This window comes from Phodopus roborovskii, unplaced genomic scaffold, assembly GCF_943737965.1.
Source record: "Phodopus roborovskii unplaced genomic scaffold, PHOROB, whole genome shotgun sequence".
In the NCBI taxonomy this organism is placed as follows: Eukaryota; Metazoa; Chordata; class Mammalia; order Rodentia; family Cricetidae; genus Phodopus; species Phodopus roborovskii.
Window position 1 is genome coordinate 23,867,262 of NW_026126563.1, and position 16,061 is coordinate 23,883,322.

At 47.0% G+C, this 16,061-nt stretch overlaps 1 protein-coding gene across 1 annotated transcript in view; it reads left to right on the plus strand.

Annotated features, from left to right (window-relative positions):
- Mocos (molybdenum cofactor sulfurase) overlaps positions 1 to 16,061 on the plus strand; it is a 49,305-nt gene that overhangs the window by 13,279 nt on the left and 19,965 nt on the right. The window contains exons 4-9 of the mRNA XM_051201977.1: positions 1,722 to 2,363; positions 6,311 to 6,387; positions 8,186 to 8,385; positions 10,273 to 10,389; positions 12,668 to 13,093; positions 15,661 to 15,823. Of these exons, the coding sequence (XP_051057934.1) occupies positions 1,722 to 2,363; positions 6,311 to 6,387; positions 8,186 to 8,385; positions 10,273 to 10,389; positions 12,668 to 13,093; positions 15,661 to 15,823 (1,625 nt within the window). The remainder of the gene's footprint in view (positions 1 to 1,721; positions 2,364 to 6,310; positions 6,388 to 8,185; positions 8,386 to 10,272; positions 10,390 to 12,667; positions 13,094 to 15,660; positions 15,824 to 16,061) is intronic.

The following is a 16,061-nucleotide window of genomic DNA, read 5'->3' on the forward strand; positions in this document are numbered from 1 at the left end:
TCTGCTTACATGTCTGCTTCAACACCAGAAGAGGGCACCAGACCCAATTACAGATGGCTGTGAGCCACCATGTGGTTGCTGGGAATTGAACTCAGGACCTTTGGAAGAGTAACCAGTGCTCTTAACCTCTGAGCCATCTCTCCAGCCCTTTATTAGGCATTTTTACTTACTTATAATCCCACTATCATTTTGAAGCTGGGTGTCCGGTAGCTTGCCTCTAGAATCTCTTTTGTAGCAGTGCTGGCCATGAATTTCTTATCATTCTGCCTTTGCTTCCCAACTGCTGGAAATGCAGGTATGCACCACTGTGTGTAACTACCCTGTTATTTTCACTAGCTCTTGCAATGTTAGAGGGCCCTTTAATTGTTCTCCATGCGTAGTAACTGCTTCCTGATAATCTCCACATGGTATAGGTTACTTAAACCAACAAGATTCAGGTGATTTCAAATTTGAAATTTGTATCAGTTTTAGATCACGGTGCCCATAATAAAAGCAATGTAAAACAGGCTGCTGACTTAAAATTCATTGTGATAGGGGCTGGAGAGATGGCTCAGAGGTTAAGAGTGCTTACTACTCTTGCAGAGGACCCAGAGGACCCGGGTTTGGTTCCCAGCACCCACAAGGTGGCTCCTAACTGTCAATAATAAATTCTTGGGGATCTGACGCCTTCTGTCCTCCATGGGCACGTGTACTCATGTGGTGCACACACGTATATTCAGGCACACAATAAGAAAATAATAGATGAATAAATATATTTTAAAAGTTCATTGTGGCAGAGTAGGAGGAAGTATAAAGATGAAGATGTTTTTAAACAATATTAAGGTTGTTGTAGATTTAAAACTGTTTTTAGATTATTTATTTGATGTGTATGAGTGCTTTGCCCACATGTATATATATGTTCATTGTGGTCATGCACACAGAGGTCAGAAAAGGGTTGTAGGGCCCTTGGAACTGTGAGCTACCAGGTAGGTGCTGGGAACCAAACCCAGGTCGTCTTTAGAAGCAAGAAATGCTTTAAAATGCTGAGTCATCTTTCCAGTCCCTTATAGATTAAAAAAAATAGTAATCCTTGTATTAAGAAGGTCTTGTCCTGGACCTGAGGCCTCTCTGGAGCTTATTGTGTATGTTGGAGACTTCTTCCTTTCTTTGTTGCTTTGTTTGTTTCTTTCTTTCGCCCTTTCTTTCATTCTCTCTCTCTCTCTCTCTCTCTCTCTCTCTCTCTCTCTCTCTCTCTTCCTTTCTTTTTCTCTCCCCTCTTTCCCCCCACCCCAGACAGGACCTAGTGTTTCTGAGCTCACTAGATTGCTGAGGATGTCCTTGAACTTATCATCTTCCTGCTTCCATCTCCTACATTCTGGGATTGCAGGGTGCAGTGCCACCTTGGGTTTATGAAATACTTGGGACTGAACCCAGGGCTCTTGGGTTTTAGGCAAGCTCCTCCCTCAGCTCTGTGCTGTAGATTTCTGCTGGGTCCAAGCAGAAATGGGACTCCAGAGTCAAGAAGTTTAAATTTGATCTTTTCAAGAATTCAAGGTTCTCATTAGCCAAGTGGAAAGTTCAAGGCCAGCCTATAATGTGTGACTTCTTCTATTCTACCCTGACTGCACAACTGTGACTAAGTGTCCCTGAAGGTAGAGATGCCCCACTGAGTAGACCTAAGACAGCTTGGAAGCATTCTGCACGGAGAGGAGGCCCAGCTGTGACAGTGTGTTTCTTTCCAGGGTCCTGGCTCACTTTTGCACCACCCCGGAGGACTATAGTGTGATCTTCACAGCTGGGAGCACAGCGGCTCTCAGGCTGGTGGCAGAGGCGTTTCCGTGGGTGTCCCGGGCCCCAGAGAACGGTGGGAGTCACTTTTGTTACCTGACTGACAACCACACCTCTGTGGTGGGAATGAGGAAGGTGGCTGCAGCCATGAATGTCACATCTACCCCAGTCAAGCCGGAGGACATGTGGTCAGCAGAGGAAAGGGGTGCTGGAGCCTGTGACCCTGACTGTCAGCTGCCACACCTCTTCTGTTACCCAGCTCAGAGTAACTTTTCAGGCACCAGATACCCACTGTCATGGATAGAGGAGGTCAAATCTGGGCGGAGGTGCCCCGTGAGTGTGCCTGGGAAGTGGTTTGTGCTGCTGGACGCAGCCTCCTACGTCAGCACCTCCCCCTTGGACCTGTCAGCTCACCAGCCTGACTTTGTCCCCATCTCCTTCTATAAGATCTTTGGGCTTCCCACAGGCCTGGGTGCTCTGCTCGTCAGTAAGCGGGTGGCACCTCTGCTGAGGAAAGGCTACTTCGGAGGAGGGACTGCAGCTGCCTACCTTGCAGGAGAGGACTTTTACATCCCGAGGACATCGGTGGCAGAAAGGTAACCTTGCTGTGTCATGCATGTCCTGTGTCCTTCACTAAGGCAGGCTGGCATGTGTGACTTGTAAGGTTGTGCAAGCGGAACCGGGTCTGCAACACGGGTCAAGGGAGTTTGATGTCACCGTAGGACAGTCTGGGGCGGGGCTCAGATCTGGGAGGCAGAGATCAGCTGGAGTGTGCCATGGATGTCCCTGAGAACTCTGCACTGTGTGCAGCTTCTTCACCCAGGTGATGGAGGAGCGGATCTGCAGGTAAGAGCTGTAAGAGGAAGGCTGAAAAGCCGGTGGCAACCTAAGAGAGGTGAATGCCAGGCTTTGGTCTGGCGAGAGATGCCAGACATCAACAGTGATCTTGGAAGGTGCTACTCTGTAGCAAACTGAGTTTCCCAACAGCTAGAGTGAACTCTGCTGCACTCCTCAGCAAAAATTAACTAACCCAAAGCCAAAACCTGGGGAGCAGTGTTGGTGGCTACCTCTGCGAGCCAGGTTAAGAGTAGTTACCAGAAAACGCCAAGGACAGGCTGCCACTTGCCTTCCTGGTCTGAGGCCTTTTCCCCAGGTTGCAGGGCAGGCTGTGTGGTCTTGCTGAGCGCCTTCCCATTCGGGGAAGGTGGGGTCCAGAATGTTGAGTGTGTAAGAGACCAACATGGCTACTGATGCAGGGAACATCATGGGGTTGTGGTAAGGAACTAGTTATCCGCTTGGTGCCTGAGCAGGCCTTGCTGGGAAGGTAGCTCAGATTCACACCACACACCTAGCATCCGGGTACAGATTCAGGGTCCCACTGTGGTGGTAGAGTCAGGGTTAGTTATAAGGCGTGTTATAGTGTAGTTACTAGGCTACAGGGATGTGGAATCATTCCCTGCACAGTGACTGTGGTTGCATATGGCTTGACCATTCAGAAATGATGCTCATTTATGTAAATAAATAGGCATCAGAACGTAATAATTAGGAGGTTTTTGAAAATATCTTCCATTTTGGATTTGAATATTCTAATATAGAATTGTGAGTCTGGGTGATGTCATCCTAGCCCTTGGGAGGTGGAGGCAGGAGGATTTCAGTTCAAAGTTATCCTTAGCTACATAGAGAATTCAAGACCAGCCAGCACTATAGAAGCCCTGTCTCAAGAGAACAGTGACAACAAAAAACCAAAATAGGGTAGTTGGTGATCATCATGACAGCATGCATGGTGACATGCAAGCAGGCATGATTCTGGAGCAGTAGTGGAGAGCTTACATCTTATCTTCAAGCACTCAGCAGAAAGAAAACGAGACTGGGCCTGGCTTGTGAAACCTCAAAGCCCACCTCCAGAGACACACCTCCTCCAACAAGGCCACGCCTCCTAATCCTTTCCAAACACCTCCAGCAACTGGGGAGCAAGCACTCAAACATATGAGCCTATGAGGACATCCTCATTCAAACCCCCGCACAATGTAAACTGAAAGCAGGACAAAGACACCCTATGATTTAATCTGGTGTCTCAGTTTATTGCTGGCAAGAGACACCATGAGCACAGCAACACTTTTAAAGGAAAACATTTCTCTGGGGCTGCCTTAACAGTTCAGAGGTTCAGCCCATTGTAGTCATGGCGAGAAGCAAGGCAGCATGCAGGCAGACATGGTGCTGGAGAGTTCTACATCTTGATCTGAAGCAGCAGGAAGTATCAGTGACACACTGGCCATGTTTGAGCTTCTGAAACCTCAAAGCCCAACTCCAACAAGGCCACATCTAGTCCAATAAGGCCAAACCTCCTAATAGTGCTACTTCCTGTGGGCCTGCAGGGGCCATTTTTATTCAGATCACCACTAACTAGGGGACCTGAAGGTCTGGAGAAATAGAGTAATTCAAGGGGGCAGATATAGATTAGACTGCATTCCTTTGATTTGGATGGTGTTCTTTTAGACAGAGCATATCTAGATGTCCAGAGAGCAGATGGTATTGCTCATCTTTTTAAGCCCATCTCAGCAAGCCCTAGAGTAGAACTGGAAATGAAAAGTTCGATACACAGGCGTATCGGCGAAGGGTGAATGAACCACGCTTTCACACGTCTAGATCTTATAGTTCAGTACACGGCTGCTGCTGCCTGCTTCCCTTCATCTGGGTGTTTGTGAGAGTCTCCCCACATCACCTTTGTAGACTGCCCTTCTTCACTGATCACCCCCTACTGCTCTCGACTGGGTCACAAAACTCAGATTTGCGGTGATATGTTATTTATGACTTATTAAAACTTGCCTGATGATTCAGAAAGCAAAGTCAGCCAGGCAGTGGTGATTCACACCTTTAATCCCAGGGCTCAGGATTAAGAGGTAGATGGATCTCTGTTAGTTCAAGGTCACACTGAGCTATATGAAATTGACCCAGTCCTAAAAGGAACAGCTTACACAAAGGTGATCTCAGCACCTGGGATCACATGTCTTTTGGCTCTGAGGATTCATGGAGACAGGATTGCCATTTCAGCTGGGCAGATGTAAGATCTACTGGCTTGGCTGCTTTGCTTCTCTGATCTTCAGCTTGGAGCTTGAACCCTGACATATGTCTCTGGGTCTCTTATTTTTCATGTTACACAGATTAGTGTCCACATTGCCTAGCAGCCGAGGGTGAAACTCCTGACCCCACCCTGGCTCTGTAGATTTTGATAAGGTCATACTAGAGCCATCCAGCTTTTCTGCCTCATGTCACATCCGCTTCTCTGACAATCTCCTGCCACTAATTTGCTGGTGTTCTGACCCTCCTGGGGCTGTGCGGGGAGGGACCATGCAGATTCCCTTTCTCTGTAGAATGTCATTTCCTTTGGAAACCCAGGTTGATACCTCTCCTTCTGATTTAGCCTCCACTTAATCCTTCATTAGAGAGGACTCAGCTTGGCCGCACCTTCTCTGCATTGACTCTTATCTGCCTCGTGACAGCTGCTTGTTTTCTCTGCCTGTGTTTGCTGAACCTTGTTTGATGTTTTATAGACCACGATGCTGTGGGGGAAATGAACTTGCTTGACAGTTTGATGCTGTGTACTTAGCACCTGGAGCAGTGCCTGAGGCACAGTGAACCATCAGAGATGAGTTAATGAAAATGCTGAAGTTGATTATGGAATGTAAACATAAACATTTTGACAACAAAGAAGGTTAACATCTTTGATAGTAATGAGATCTTCATATTTAACCCATCCTGTGCTTCTATACATTTTGGAATAGACTCACTCCTTTGTCAAGAGCCTCACAGGAGCTCAGTGGGTCCCCTTGACTTGATGCCCTGCCATTGGTGCCCTCTTGTGGTCATAGTACAATATTTCAAGAGTTTGTGGTTAATTTTGTTCAAATTCCTCCTGAGATTTGCAAAGTATATTTCATTCATGTTTCAAGGCAGTGACTATCTTTTAGTGTCCTCTGTTGCCACTACAGCTTACCCTAAGAAGTCTGTAGTAGCTGGAAAGGCAGCCAGATGGGTCTTGGCATGCAAAACTCCTCCCATGGTAGGGAGAACCTGTTTCCTTCCTTCCTTCCTTCCTTCCTTCCTTCCTTCCTTCCTGCCTGCCTGCCTGCCTGCCTGCCTTGCCTTCCCTTGTGTTCCTTTCCCTTCCTTTCTCTTCCCTTCCCTTCTCCTTCCTTCCTTCGTTCCTTTCTTCCTTCTTTCCTTTCTTCCTTCCCTCCTCCTCCTCCATTTTTTTAAATTTTTTTTTATATTTTTGGCTTTTTGAGACAGGGTTTCTCTGTGCAGCTTTAGAGGCTGTCCTGGAACTCACTTTGTAGACCAGTCTGGTCTCAAATTTACAGAGATCTGCCTGCCTCTGCCTCCTGAGTGCTCGGATTAAAGGCTGCCGGTGAGAACTGATTTTATCAGGCCACAGAAGGGAGCTATTACCACATGGTCACTCAGCCTATGCCTGGCTGCCCTCACCCAGCACAGAATGCATGTGGATTGTGTTGGTCAAGGCTTGATACCTTGTTCCCTACAGGTTCGAAGATGGCACCATCTCGTTCCTTGATATAATAGCATTGAAACATGGATTTGATGCATTGGAGCACCTCACAGGTCAGTGAACCAAGAACAGCCGCCATAGAAATATTGAATGCCTTTCCAATCTGGCAGGCTAGTCCCCAAGAGGGCTAGGATTTAAACCCAGGTATTATTAATGCCCGACCTTACGCTCCTGGCCACTATTTCTTCTACCGATTTTGTATGATGCATGCTCTTTTCTGACAAGAGCTCTAGGGGCAGATGCCACTCCTTTTCCTATTGGGATGGGCATGAAAGCATATGACTGGCGTAGAGTATGTCTGGTGAGCCAGACATCACCTGGTGTGCTATGTATGCTCTTGGGAATTCTTTCTGGAGCTTTTAGTCTATGTGGCATGACTATTTATTGTGTGTGTGTGTGTGTGTGTGTGTGTGTGTGTGTGTTTGTGTGTTTGTGTGTAAGAGAACAAGTTTCAGGATATATCCTCTCTCTCCCTGGGCTGAGACAGGGTCTGTTGTGCTCTTTCTGCTGCTGCACTGTGTACTCCAGGCTAACTAGCCTGCAACCTTCTGCAGATTCCCCTGTCGCCACCTCCCACCACATTGCAGCAGCTCTGGGGCTAGCCTGCAACCTTCTGCAGATTCCCCAGTCACCACCTCCCACCACATTGCAGCAGCTCTGGGGCTAGCCTGCAACCTTCGGCAGATTCCCCAGTCACCACCTCCCACCACATTGCAGCAGCTCTGGGGCTAGCCTGCAACCTTCGGCAGATTCCCCAGTCACCACCTCCCACCACATTGCAGCAGCTCTGGGGCTAGCCTGCAACCTTCTGCAGATTCCCACGTCACCACCTCCCACCACATTGCAGCAGCACTGGGGTTACAGATGCACGCCACTGCAGCTGGTTTTTTTACATGGGTTCCAGGTATCAGTTCAGAGCAGCAAGCCTGTATATGCTCAGCAAATGCTTGTACCTATCAGCCAGCCTGAGTCTCCTCTCATATCTGTACAGGGGTCAGCACTGGTCACATTCAAAACATTTTATCATTTCAAACTGATGCACTATTCATTAAACAGTATTTCCTTATTCCCTTCTCTCCCATCCCCCAGTGACCCCTAATCTACTTTCTGTCTATATGAATTTGCCTATTCAAGATATCTTTTTAAGATATAAAAAGCATGATAATAAAACATTATCATTTACTTTGCTTAGCATGTTTTCATTCATTTGGCAGCAGGTAGCCGTAACTGCTATGTATTATGTTAAAACAATTTAACCATTAAGAACCTAAAATTAATTTAACCATAAGGGCAAAAATGATAAAAACAATTACACACCTTTTTGCTACTGGCTAACAAAGGGTCTAAATAACTGAATGTTGTTTAAGTAACTATATGTAACTATATATATATATATATATATATAACATACATATACACACACGCATATATATATATATATATATATATATATGTAATTATATATTTAAAAGAATGTTGCTAGAATTCGCCTGGAAATATTCCATAAAAACAACGAGGACAAACTTATCCAGTGCCAACTTTGGGGCTGGAGAGATGGCTCAGTGTTTAAGAGCCCTGACCTCTCTTCCAGAGGACCCAGGTTCAATCCTAAGCACTCACAACTGTTTATAATTTCATTTCTAGGGAATCAGATTCCCTCTCCTGGCTTCTGCAGGTACTACAATATGGCAAAACAAAACAAAACATTAAAAACACATCAAGTTTGTAGTAAGGACAGCTATAGTTAGAGTAATTAATTGGATATCTGGGTCGACCCGTTGTAATGAACATGTTACACAAGGAGTGAGCGACTTGTGTGTGAAATCTGTGTCTCTGTGTTTTTGTCCCTAGGTGGCATGGAGAACATACAATGGCACACCTTTGCTCTGGCCCAGTACACTCACTCTGCCCTATCTTCTCTCTGCTACCCCAACGGAGCCCCTGTGGTTCGGATTTACAGTGATTCTGAGTTCAGCGGTCCTGATGTCCAGGGTCCGATCATCAATTTTAATGTGCTGGATGATGGTGGGAGCATCATTGGCTACTCCCAGGTGGGAATTTGATTCATTCTTTTTTTTTTTTTGAGGGAGGGTCTCACTCTAACCCAGGCTGACCTTGTACTCCCAGTAATCCTCCTGTGTCTGCCTCTCCAGTGCTGGAATTATAGGTGTTAGCCACTATACCTGGCTCAAGTCATGAGAGTCATGAGGTCTAGCTCTCCCTGTATTCATCAAACTGGCCCTTTTATATCATAAATGTTCTTTTCTAAACTTGGAAGCCTTTCTGACTCTTGAAATCTCCTTGGAAGTCCTCAGAAGGAGCTGTGAGAAAGCCCAGGCTCTGTGGGAGAACCCCACTCAAAGGCACTTGTTGCCTGTTTGTTTATAAAGTCTCATGTAGCCAAGGTTGGTGCAGAACTCACTGTATAGCCATGGATGACCTTGACATTGCCTTCATGTCCTGATTGTGGGCATTAAACAACCCCACCACACTCAGCTCAGAGGTTTTACAGCTTTCACAGATACACAGTTCTTCTCAGGCTTGGCTGTGTGTGTCTTTAGGCTCCTTCCCTTAGAGAGAAGGGGGCAGGGGCAGATGACAACTTGGTTGAATGGGAAGGCACCTAAAATGGATAGAAAAGCAGTATGGTCAGAACACCACAGCTGAGGTTGCTTCATGTAGCCCAGCAATACACCAGACCACATCACAGCATCATGTTGCAATGAGGTGAAGCCCAGAACCCTCTCCTCCTTATTTATTTAGTTTTTTAAAAGTAAGCATCACCAGTAATCCCCCAAGCTTTGGAGAAACCCTTATTTCTGCCTCTGTCTGTGCATGTGATGACCTCAAAGGTTTCATGGGCTGGTTAAGAGCAGTTCCTGTGTAACACCCTCTGCATGGATTTTTTTTCCCAGTGGGAAAAGAGGGAAACTGCTTTGCAGGTAGGGAAGGGCTAGCGTGGGAACAGACTCACTAACTGGGAGATGCTGCTCATCTCCCCTGAACGTCCTAGAACATGCCCGTCTTCGTTACACTACAAACAAAATCTATTTCCTACCTATGCACTGTGACATGAGGGCTGGAGAATTCTTGAGCCCAGTTTAGGACCAGTCAGTGCACACCCCATAGCCTACAGGGGGCAGCAGAGTCATAACACCTGAACCGAACAACTAGAAAATGGTCATAGATGCCATATACCATCCATACGATGCTTGTGACACAGGCTGTGAGTCAGGCTGGTGCTGCCCAGAACAGCACCCCACTGGGGCCTGCTCTGTGGTCAGACCCTGTGGTGGCCAGTGTGAAGGAGCTGATACTGGGCCCAACCCCATTCACTGTTATTCTGAGACTCACTGGGAACACACAGGCTGGATTTGATGTCTCAACACACTTCTGTCAGCTAACTGGATAAACTCTGACTTCTAGGACATTTTATAAGATGTTGACTAAACCCGTAGATTTTTGCATTGGCTACTTTTCTTGTCACAGTGATAAAATACCTGGGTAAAGCCATTGCAGGGAGGGGCCAATTCTCGCTCCCAGTCAGTGATATGGTCTGTCACTGAGACAAGGGAATGGTTGGTGGCTGGCTCTATGATGGCAGGGGTATGTAGCTGGGCCCCTCACCTCCTCATTGTTTAGCAGGAGGAGGGGCTAAATTGTAACTTCAAAGGCCCACAAATTAGTGGCTTACTTCCTCAGTGAGGCCCCACCCCTCAACGGTCCCACAACTTTCCACCCACAGCTGGGGAACAAGTCTTCAATTTGTACATCTTTGACATAACAGCCATGGATTTTAGAGAAAAGTCCAGACTCAGATCATCCACCCTCTTTTTTGTTAGGAAAAAGAGGGTTAATGCTAGTCAGCATTCTGTTCCAGGCAATCACGCCAAAACTAGACATTTCTGACAATGATTCTGTGTCACCTTTATCTCCAGGTAGACAAAATGGCCAGCTTGTACAACATCCACCTGAGGACTGGCTGCTTCTGTAACTTGGGGGCCTGCCAGAGGCACCTGGGGCTAAGTGACGAGATGGTTAAGAAACATTTTCAGGTCAGTACAAGACCCGGTAGCCCACACAGATTGCAGTCAGCAAGACTGTGTGGTGAGTGGTCATTGAGGCTGGCGGAGGCTGCTGCTTCAAGCTTGTCTTGCCAGGCCCATTCCATGGATGGACCGAAAAGAAAAGGAGCTGATAAAATAGAAAGTACTTGAAGTTATTAGCTCTGTGGAAGTTATTAGCTCTTTGAGAGTAATTTTTAAAATTGCCGTGTGTGTGTGTGTGTGTGTGTGTGTGTGTGTGTGTGTGTGTGTGTGTGTGTTGCTACAACATGTGTGTAGAAGTCAGAGGACAGCTTGTTGTAGTTGGTTATCTCCTTCTACCATGTAGGTCCTGGAGATCAAATACAGGTTTTCAGGTTGGTGCCAAGTGTCTTCATCCAATGAATTGTCTCACTGGTCCAAGGTTAAAAATGTAACCAAAGAGGGCTTTAGTGGGAGGACATTTGGCTTTACACTCTCGCCCAATTCACTCCTCCTTGGGTACAGCTTCCAAACTGACATTAGCCTCCTTCCAGGCTGGGAGTGGGTGGAACTCATCCAGTCTCCCAGAATCCTCACTCTCCCTGTTTCTCCTGGGGTGGAGGTTTTTCACTCTGGGAACATATGGACTATTTTGAACTATTTTGCAAGAATGGTTTCTCAATATTGTGATAAAACATCCACTGGAACTGATTCACGTGGGAGGAGTTGCTTGCTTTGCCCGTGATCTCAGGGGCTCAGTCAATAGTCCCTTGGCCCTAGTGCTCAGGCAGAGCATCGTGGAGTGGGGTTATGGCAGAGGAGAGATGCTCACTTGGTAACTGACTGGGCAGTAGAAAGCGTATAACAAGAAAGGACTCAAAGCACTTGCTGCAGTGACCTGCTGGGCCCACCTCTCGGTGTTTCCACAACCTCCCAGATTTGTGCCACCAGCTGGGGACCATGTGTCAAATGCGAGCGTATGGCGGGGGGTGGGCATTCCAATTTCCAACCACAGCAAGTGGCAAAGAGTCCTATGCGTTTGATAGTAGTTGCTACTTTGCCACTGAATATGCATGTGCTAGATCCCAGTTATTATTATTATAATGATGTTTGATATATGTGTGGGCACATGTGGCACATTACCCATGTGGAGGTCAGAGAACAACATGTTAGAGTTGGTTCTTTCCTTCCATCTTTGCATAGATTCCAGGGTTCCAACTCAGGTAACCAGGATTGTGTGTTAAGTGTTCTTAATCACTGAACCATCTCTCCAGCCTCTGAATTAGATTTTATTTTTTAAAAAAGAGGATAGGCCTACTAGGGGATGTGACCCATGGTAGGTCAAACATGCTCCAGTAGAAATTCATATATCTAAGAGTATATGGTCAGCACAAATTGTACTTGTTAAGGGATTTTTTTTTTTTTTTTAAATAAGGAGCGGGGGAACCCAAAGTTAGTTGGGTAGGGAAGAGGGTGGATCTAAGATGAGTTATGGGAAGGGTCTGATTATGATTAATATATATTATAAGAGATTCTCAAAGAACTAATCAAAATGAGAGAAAATGATCTCCATCCGAGGGAGAAGGGTAGAGGGAGGGAGAGGAGGGTGAGCGGGAGAGAGCTGGAGGGAGGGGAGATGGAGAAAAGGAGAGAGAGATACAGAACTTGCTTGCAGCTCTGGCCATGGTCCTGGATGGTGATAGAAGGCTGTGTCACATCTCTGTGGGTGACCGGCCTGCACTAGGGAGGTGTTCTGAGCATCTAATGTACATGTTTCCCATGACTAGCACCAGGCAGCTGGGTTTGGAGATGGAGTGCCTCTGCCTTCCCATCCCGGTAGGGGCAGTTGAGCTGACCTGGGCCTTCAAGGGGCCATGGGCTGCCACTGCAACCTTTCTCCTCTCCAAGGGCCCGCTGTCAGGATGCCAGGCTCTCTTTGATACTTAGAGAGGCTGTCTGGGAGTGGCCAGTGGGTGTTCTGCCTTGCCCCGGGAAGACTGTGAAGTAGAGCCCTTGGTGCTTCTGAAATTTTGTCTGTTAAGCCCTTGGGAAAATGTTCTCCATGAAGCATTTCTGTTACTCTCTTTAAAGTCACTTCACATCAGCATGGGCTCCAAGTCACAGATGATTAAGGTGAGGTCCAGGCAGTGTGTCCCTGTGTCTGTACAGTAGGAATGGTTTCACAGGTACCCAGCAATTCTACCTCCCTGAGTTTATTTTAAAATAAGTAAAATCAATTTTTTATAATATTTTCCCAATTTATTTGCAAAGCATGAGTTTCCCTGGCTGACTATCTGGTTAATTCTAGGCTGGTCATGTTTGTGGAGATGATGTCGACATCATAGACGGACGGCCCACAGGTTCTGTGAGGGTTTCCTTTGGATACATGTCCACACTAGAAGATGCCCAGGCCTTTCTCAGGTTCATCAAGGCTATCTGCCTCCACTCACCCGGTGACCAGCTTGTTCCTCAAGCCAGCACCTGCGATGCTGCAGCCTTATCCTCAGAGAGTGACTGTCGCTCACCTCTGGAAGGTGCCTGCACAGACCCTGCGGTTTTCAGTGACTCCTGTCCTGCTGCAAACACCATGGACTTGCACCTGTCTCTGCATGAAGCCAGCAGCATCCAGCAGACCCTTCCAGAGAAAGCTGCAGGTATCCCGAATGGGGACCTTGAGCCCCACATTGTCACCAACATTTACCTCTACCCCATCAAATCCTGTGCTGCATTTGAGGTAAGGGCTTTACAGAAATGGCTGCCTTGTTCCTTGATCTGAGCGCTGCTTCTCCCCTGCACCTGACTTTTCTGAGGTGGTGTATAGCACTTCTTTTTTTCCTTTTTGACAAGAAGTGAAAGAACAATGTAGGAGGTGAACAAAAGCAGGCAAAACTCAAAAGTCCATATGCTGTCATCGGTAGAGCCATTTTCCTTCCGCCTCTCTTGATAGGAATGTTTACAGGGGCCTCTGGAGGGCACTGTTCCTGTGTGCATATGGGTACATGTATGTGTAGAAGTGTGTGCACGTGTGTATGCCTGCATGTGGAGGCCAGAAGACAATGTTAGGTGTCATTCCCTGGGTGCCTTCACCTTGGTTTTTGAGACTGAGCCTCTCACTGGCTTGGATCTCTCTTAGTAGGCTTAATGGCTGGCCAGCTGGACTTGATCATTTTCCTGGCTCCATCCCCCCAGTGCTGGCATTACAAGTAGATGCTACCACGACTCATGTTTTTACCTAACGTTTTCCCAGGGACCTAACTCAGTTTCCTTACAAGCAAACACTTCACCAACTGAGCCATCTCTCCAGCCTCACCTAATTGCCTGTGATTGTAGCTGAATGGCTGCATAATCCCTTGACAGGCCTTGTTTCATCTGACCCACAAAATGGTTACAAGAGAGGCATAGTAACATTATCCCTAGATCATCACCACGGAGCCTGAGGGGACTGAGGTTAAACAAATTTGTCTAGGTCACCTGCAAGAGTCTGTATTTGGGTCTGCTGATCCAGGCTCACACTGTCCTGCGATCTCTCTGCTCGGTCCTCCCTGAGGAAATAAACTGCAGTCAGTCATTTTGACCCATGACTTTTATATCAATGGAGTCAACCAATGGTGACTCCCAAATATTAGGAAAAGCTGCAGTTGTAACAATACCCCCTAAGCAACATGGCAACTATTCCCAACTATTGAAGCAGATCATATAGGTAACTTAGAGATGGGACATTTTACAGGGAGATGTGTATAGTTTACATGCAAACAGAAGAAGGATTTGAACACCTACAGACCTTTTAGGGGATCCTGGAGGTAATCTGTTGCAGATACTGAATTATGTCATACATCTACAAACATGCTGTTATGGCGGTCCTTGCACTGGGGGACAGATGGCCTGCCTTGGCTGTCAGCCTGCCTTAGTTACCTAAAAGATGGTCTTCCTTGTTGTGACCAACCTGAGGCTGCAAAGATCCTAGATCCCCAGTCTCTGGGATGGCACGGTCTCTGGCTGTTTAATGGCCTGCCCTCCAGTGGGAGGCTGGATGGAAGATGTCCCTCACAGGCTCATGTGCTTGTTGTCCCCACCTGGTTAGTCTCCTTTCACTGCTTCTTGGTGGAGAGGCGAGTGAGCAGCCTCTGACTTCTGCCACCACCATGCCTCCCTCAAACCAGGAGCCAAAGCAAGCTCTTCCTCGTATGAGTTGCTTCCTGTCAGGTATTTATTTGGTCACAACAAGGAGAATAATGAACACAATGGACGCGTGAGCTCGTTCAAGCAGGACTCTGCCTTCCGTTTTGTTTTTACAGACGGGTTGTGTTCATAGGTCAAGCACAGGAAGGACACACCAGGACTCTGAGGCTCAATAAGGGTTAGTTTTTCCTTCAATCCGTTTTCCAAGGAGCTTCAATCCTTTTGGTTGTGAGTGGCACTGGAACACAAGATCTGGGCACCTCAATGTGCTTTGTAATTAAATTCCGTACAAATATGAGCAATGTAGGTTTGCTGTTTGATTTTTATTACCAGCTTGATATGAACTAGAGTTATCTGGGGAGGGGTGTGCTGAGTGAGGAGTTATCTAGATCAGGTTGTCCTGAGGGCATGTCTTCATTGTTAATTGAGGGGAGACAATCCACTCTGAGTATGGGCAGAACCATTCCATGGACAGGGCCTTGCACTGTGTGAGAGCAAAGAAAGCTGGCTGAGCTATCACAGCAGCGAGCAAGCAATCTGCATGGCTGCATTTATTTCGCTCTGTTCTGACTGGATGTGACACAATCTCCTGGAGCCCCTGCTTCTGTGACTTCCCAGCAAAGATGGGCTGTGACGTGGATTTGTAAGCCAAACAAACCCTTTCCTCCCCGAAGTTACTTTGGGTCAGGGTATTTGTCATAGCAATTGAAACTAGGGCAGCAAGAAAACTTAACATATTTCAAGTGGGCCAACTCGGTGACAGTTTTGGTATAGTCACATGTCTGTAGTGTTAGGAGACACCTGAACCAGCGTCCACTGCAGCTGGAAGGCAATACAGAAGTCGTGTTCAGTGGATGCCTATGGGGAGGGATGCTAGTCTTGGTGTAAGACAGAGCATTGCTACTGTAGATCCTACACTCCGAAGGTTTTGCATGCACGTGTCTTGCCCGGTCAGTGGAAGGGAAGTTCTCTCACTCCCACGCCTTTGCAAAGCTATCTCTGTTGTGTGTCCCCCCCCCCCCCATCCTTCAAGAGCATGAGCTGAATTCACGGAAGCAACTTTATTTGTGGAATGATGTGGTTTTTGAGGAGCCCTGGCCTAAACCCTTTACTTCTGTTTAGGTGACCACATGGCCTGTAGGGAGCAAAGGGCTGCTGTATGACCGGGGCTGGATGGTTGTGAATCACAATGGCATTTGCCTGAGCCAGAAGCAGGAGCCGCGGCTCTGCCTGATCCAGCCCTTCATCGACCTGCAGCAGAGGACCATGGTCATCAAAGCTAAAGGTGTGAAAAGGGTTCATTTCCACAGAGTGACCACTGGGGACAACTTTCATTCTCAGGTTAAAAACCAAACCAAACCAAACCAAACAGATCGATGTCTCCCTTTACGAAAGGCAAACATAATTTCCAAGTAAATGAAATGATGTCCAGGAGAGATAGCAACAAGTGTGTGTTCTTTTTATTTTGGGAAACTTGTCGGAAGTAAGAGGTTACACAAGCCCGGGACTGTAGGGCTCTGACA